Source organism: Lepeophtheirus salmonis, chromosome 4 (assembly GCF_016086655.4).
Source record: "Lepeophtheirus salmonis chromosome 4, UVic_Lsal_1.4, whole genome shotgun sequence".
NCBI lineage: Eukaryota > Metazoa > Arthropoda > Copepoda > Siphonostomatoida > Caligidae > Lepeophtheirus > Lepeophtheirus salmonis.
The window spans coordinates 52,918,182-52,924,181 of record NC_052134.2 but is presented as its reverse complement, the minus strand read 5'-3'; the positions used below and the strand labels follow the sequence as shown (position 1 = coordinate 52,924,181).

At 28.4% G+C, this 6,000-nt stretch overlaps 1 protein-coding gene across 2 annotated transcripts in view; it reads left to right on the top strand.

Annotated features, from left to right (window-relative positions):
• Nucleotides 1-6,000, top strand: part of LOC121116203 (uncharacterized) — an 80,089-nt gene continuing 74,089 nt past the window's right edge. Inside the window, exon 1 of one of the 2 annotated variants that reach the window (XM_040710452.2) lies at nucleotides 1-575. In XM_040710452.2, the coding sequence (XP_040566386.1) occupies nucleotides 415-575 (161 nt within the window). In that variant the 5' untranslated portion in view covers nucleotides 1-414. Of the gene's footprint in view, nucleotides 576-2,639; nucleotides 2,849-6,000 lie in introns of those variants that run through there. The other variant, XM_071888041.1, reaches the window with a different exon arrangement.

Genomic DNA, 6,000 nt, shown 5'->3' with positions numbered 1-6,000 from the left:
AGTATATTAGTTATTACTATTAGTATAATAATATGAAATGGATAGAAGGCGGAGGATGAGTACTTGTAGTATTAGTGTACGTAGTAAGGTATTATTGTATGGTACCCCTGATATAGTCTATGGCGGATCTGGCACGCTCACATACAAGTAGTTTTTCTCTTTCTTTCTTATTCTCTCTTTGTTTCTATTTCACAGATTTTTGCCGTGCTGTTGAGAAGAATAACAAATAAATATAATTTTGAAAGCGGTTTTCTTCTTTCCCAGACTTTTATAATATTTATTTTAATTTACTTCTACTCTTTTACATTAGTATATTATTACTAATTATTTTTTCTCGTTTGTTGGACTCATATAATTGTGTTAAAAATTCGTGAAAATATCGTGTGAGTGAAATTCGTTTTAAGTTAATTAAAGATGGAAGGAGAGGGATTGGAAATGGATTCCTTTCTAAACTATTTCTTAGCAAATCATCGTGATGATAATTTCTCTACTATTCGATACGGAAACTACGAAATTAGGAAACAGGATTTGGAAGGGGAAATCCTGGATTGGACTTTGCAGTACCTTCAATACATGTAAGATTCTTTGATCTCATACCCATTAGTAATTTATGATTATTCATGCAAGATTATTAACTGAACTAACTCATCCTTTGTAGGCTACATCCTTAGCCACTCTTCCCTTCATCTCATCCTCTTTCAGAGTTCATCCCTTGAATTACAACCTATTTCCATATTGGAGTCCATCCATCATTACGATTCAATAAGTCGTTAGTGAGCTCACAGAAGTAGAAGTATTACCTTAATAACCCCCCACCCAAATTCATCCTTCATCCATCATATCTCCCCACCTGATTCTTCTTCATAATTCATACTCAATGTACCTCGTCTTTCATCATTTCTTTCAATGTGGAAAGCGATTTACATAATAATCAAGTAATACATCTTTTATGTAGAAGGGATTGAAAGAATATCCACTTCCAACACGTGCGACAATGAGGCGTATAAGTAGTCTCTTTCTTGCACATGACTACAGAGTAATAGGAATGCTTCTTATATATTCAAATATTAAATAAAGGATGTACTTTAATATGTTGATGAGTAATGGAATTCAAAGTCTCAATGTTCGTCTCTGAATCACTATTTCTTAGGTTCCCCTTGTATAAATATTATATATAAGGGGAACTTAAAAATAAAATAAAAAGTCTTATGATAAGCATTTTTTCTTTTACATTTCCTATTATGGATGATCGAATATGATTTCGAAAAGGCATTGGCTTGTGTTCTTATTGTTTCGTTCATCTGTGATTAATGTATATGTTGTGTACATAGAAGTGGGAAACATACATAATTCTACATATTTGTGTATTATATACACCTTAAGTCGATGAAATATTTGATTTAGATTCATGATATTATTATTGATGACCTAGTATCTTTATAAAACTGCTTTGTTTTTTGTTTCTCCACCTTCGTTACATTTATCTAGTGCAATGGAAGCTATTTGTGTTGGATATAATAGGAGAATTTATTCGTTTATCCTAATATTAATCGAGCATTTACTTCTTTTTTTTTGAGGAAAAATAATCATTTATAGATGGAATATTTTAAATGACAATCAGATTTTTAATTTATTTTTTTCCTTGTCCAAATATAGATACATTGGTAACTTGACATGCCATTTTTCATTATTATTTTTTATGTGCTGTGTTCAAGTTATAACGTGTAGAAGCAACAGATTGTACAAGTTATAAGTCTCATAATGTCTTATTTAATTACAGCATCAATCATTTTAATTAACAACTATATATTGAAGCCCTCATTTTCTTGAGATTTGTTAAAGTTACTAAGGTATTACGTATTTACGAGTAATATGAGTGGGCATTTGAGCTTTATAGTCTGATACATAATACATCATATCAATTAGTAATTGTCACCAGAATAGTTGTAAAATGTACCATAAATATATCGGCAATCTAACGAATATTCAATTGTTGAATTATCTTCATCACATGTAGGACTCTAGATTATTCATCTTAATTATTATTTGCAACATGTACACTTTGCTTGTACGAGTTACAAATTGTACACAATTTCTATACAGTTTTTAGTATACATATGTGGCTCGTCATCATAACATCAAACTAAAGTTAAGTCTGAAATACACTTGTATTTTTGACGAATACTCGTAAATATCTGTCATTCATTTCCTTTTGATTTATTAAAATGACTTATTTATTATGGGCATTTGAACTTTATAATGCCCCAAAAAATACATCTGATCAATTAGTAATTACCATCAAAAAAGTTTAAAAAATCATCATCAATATTTTGATAATCTAAGGAATATTAATTATTGTATAATTATTATCGCAAGTATTCTAAATTCTTCATATAATTATTATTCTTCAAGGAGTATTGATTCTTTTATATAAAAGTAAGTGTATTTTTATGTTTTGGATCTTCGAGACTTATATCAATTAGTTTAATTGTATTTAGGATGATGAAGATTATGTGATTTTTTAGTGATGATTCTTCGTTTTTTTTTCTCTCCCTTCTTCTTTTAAAAAATAGTCTTTGAGAAGTAGTCTCTGTGCTTTTATGTATTATACTTAATCATGTTTTTCTCTTTTTCTTCTTGTTTGTTTTGTTTCTCATTCAAGTGGAAAATGATTGTTGCATCCATATCGCCTTTTATTCCATTGAGTGCGTAGTGTATTGTCATTTATATAATATTCTATTTAGTCAGTTAGAAATTATGTTTGATAATAATGTTGAAAGAATCAAGGAAGGAAAAGCCTTATTACTTTGTTCTATCCAGATGAGATTTTAAAATATCAAACACTTAAGTACTATTGATATTAATACTAATTACAGTAATAGTTTTAGAAATGTTTGCCCTTGGATCGCGATGTTAAGCCACTTATTGTATTTACCTTAAAAGGGCCTTTATAACACTACATTTCTGGTTTTGTAGCTTACAAGGAACAACATTTCATATATAATGTATATCAATAAACCTATTTTTTTCAAACAATAAATCTTAAATAACTTTTAAAATATTAATTTTTTTGAGGTGCTCTTTTTTTTAAGTAGCATATTGTATGTCTTGAATTTACGACAAACTATGATTTTTATCTTTGGGATAAAAAATGTAGAAATTTATTATATTTCCGTAGAAAGGGTACATTTTTCGTCATTTTTTTTCTATTTAAATGTTTTTATTTTATTTTGGAGACAAGTACAACATAAAATTATAGTCTATGCTTATTTATTTTATTTAGATCTTTCAAGGAAAAAAATAGCACTAAATCATGTAGATAGGGGAATAAATATTTAAAAAAAAGCACACTTTGTAAGCTACAAACGCAGAAATTTAGGGTTATAAAGGTCATTTTCATGTATCTTAAAAAGGTAAAAACAATAAATTGTACACCATCTCAATCCAGGGGCACAAAAAATGGAATTTGTATGACTGATGTTATTTTATTAATCTCGATATTCCAAATTTCAAAAATTTAGTTAAAAAGTAGGATATCAGCGTTCTTTTCTAGCAAACTACAAGTTGACTGTATAGTATAGAAATGGTTAATTAATTTGCTATGATATATTTTTAAGTGATCAAAATAATATCATTTTGTATAAATAGAATTCTGTGGATATCTTATTAATTTAAAATTGATATTATTTTTGTTAAAACAAAATAAAATATGTTATTATTTTTCGTTTTGGGTACTGACATAAGAAAAGAAAAATTTCAGAATGATTGATTCTTGCTTTTGTGAAAATTGTGGAGATGTTTTGATTAAATACTCGCTGGTTTAATTGAATCTGAAATGTTTAAGAGTTTGCCAAGGTTTTTTGTTCTTTTAAATGTTACCTTAAAATGTTAAAGTCTAAAATTGATGGAGGTTCCGCCCTTAATAGTAGAACTTCTAGCAGTAGTGCATTTAACAAATTACTTCAAAGGTAGTTAGTATCGTTATGTTTTGGTCTGGAAATCCTGGATCAGGTTGAGGAAGTTGTAATTTTTGAAATTTAGCCCTTGTTTGGTCTGAATCGGTCTCTAAAAAAATCGGTCTTGAATTGTCCCACAAATTAAAAATGACTGTCTAAGAGTTCAATTTCGGTCTGTGACCGAGTCTCAACAAAAGAGTTTTTTTATTGTACGAGTATATATATGGTGCTCATTGCTCCCTCTGTGATATCAACTCTGATATCCTTCATTCAATATCAATATAATATCGTTATTCGTCCCTATTCCAGATCCTTGATCTTTTTTAAAGAGGGAAATTAATGAAAAGGTATTATCTACATACTACTTATAGTTTATTAAAGTACATGGATTCCTGCAATATATAAATTGTTTAACTAAGAAACAAAGAAATGTCATTCTAGGCAGCACCTTCCTACCCTTCCCTTCTTTGCTATATATACAGTACATTTTTTCAATGACGATTTGATTCTTAAATATTTACTTTGCAAATGTGATTCCATAATCAAAATAACTATTATGTAGTTACAACAGTATGTGTATTATGTAGTATACATTTATTATAATAGTCATCACCATAAACATTTGCTTAGGATTCATCATAACCTTTTGATGTATGTACATAAAGTTTTAAACTTATCTGCCATTTGTGCTTTATAGTTCTTTGTTTATTCATTTTCCTATGGAGTGTATTGTACCAATTAATAAAATAAAAAGGAACTAAGGATATACATAGTATATTATTATATTTACGGATTTTATTTTCAAGTTTATCATATTTAAAGGATAATTCTCTCTGACCTTAAATCATAATTATTATGTAGATCTTTTAACTATGTACATAATTGGAGTTTCAACAGAAAATCAATCTTGTGTAAAAATTAAGAAAAGGAAAAAATCCCCATATATGCATTTTTTTCTTCATACTCTTATATCAATATTTAATTGATATATTTGGATCAATTATAGGATTACTATTCAAATTTATGAGATGAGTTCAGATACCCAATAATTGTAGCTATAGTTAAGAACTTTTATTTGAATTATGTCCCTGATATGACTACTTTCAAATAAAATCTATCAATTTATAATTATTTTATCGTCCTCAACGATCATTTTTTACAACTACAAGTTCAATTTGCGATGCAGCCAAAGAGTTAATAAGAACAATTTGTTCATACAAATGAACGATAATTCATCGAAGAATACGCATGTAATCTATGCTCCATTTTGAGAAAAATCATTCTTGCTTACTTTTGTGTTGACGGATTGCATATATATGTACGTTAAACTGTCCCCTTCTACAGTTACTATTTTATCCCTCTGCACAAAGATTTTTTTCTTTTTTTTGCTTCTTACAATTAAAAAAACTGACTTAGGCAAAGTTTGATGCCTCTCATGTGCTCTTTGGGTGTGGTGTAGGTTTTTTTTCTTTTTTCAAAGAGATATTTTTGTAGAAATTGCACCAATTCAGGGATCTTGAACCGTCCCTAATATGATGCTGTTGTTTTTACTCAACGACTATTACTTTAATCAGGGATTTATTTATTATGTTACTGAACTCTTTATCTTTAATAGGTAAAACAAGGAGTCTGCAAATCATTGAGCACATATTAGATTCCTAAAACTATTTCAAACAGGGTGGACAAGGTATTTTTGACTATTGAGTCAAATACTAAAAAATATGAAAATTACACTTTTGGTTTATAACGTTTGTTATGGATCAAGAGGCTTATAAATGTCCAATTTGATGCAAAAATCTTTTTCTTTTTTTTTCCACACCAAAAATGACTTTAGAGGCCTCTTACTTTGTGTAAGAGAAAAAAAAACAATCCGAAAACGGAACAGTCTAAAATACATCCATGTGTCTCACATTTTTGTACAATGCTGATGAAGAGTGATGTTTGTCTGATTATATTCCTATATAATAATGTTTAAGAACATAAGTATATTTATATACTCGTGTTCTTACTCAGTTGTCATTATTTATACAAATATTGATGAATC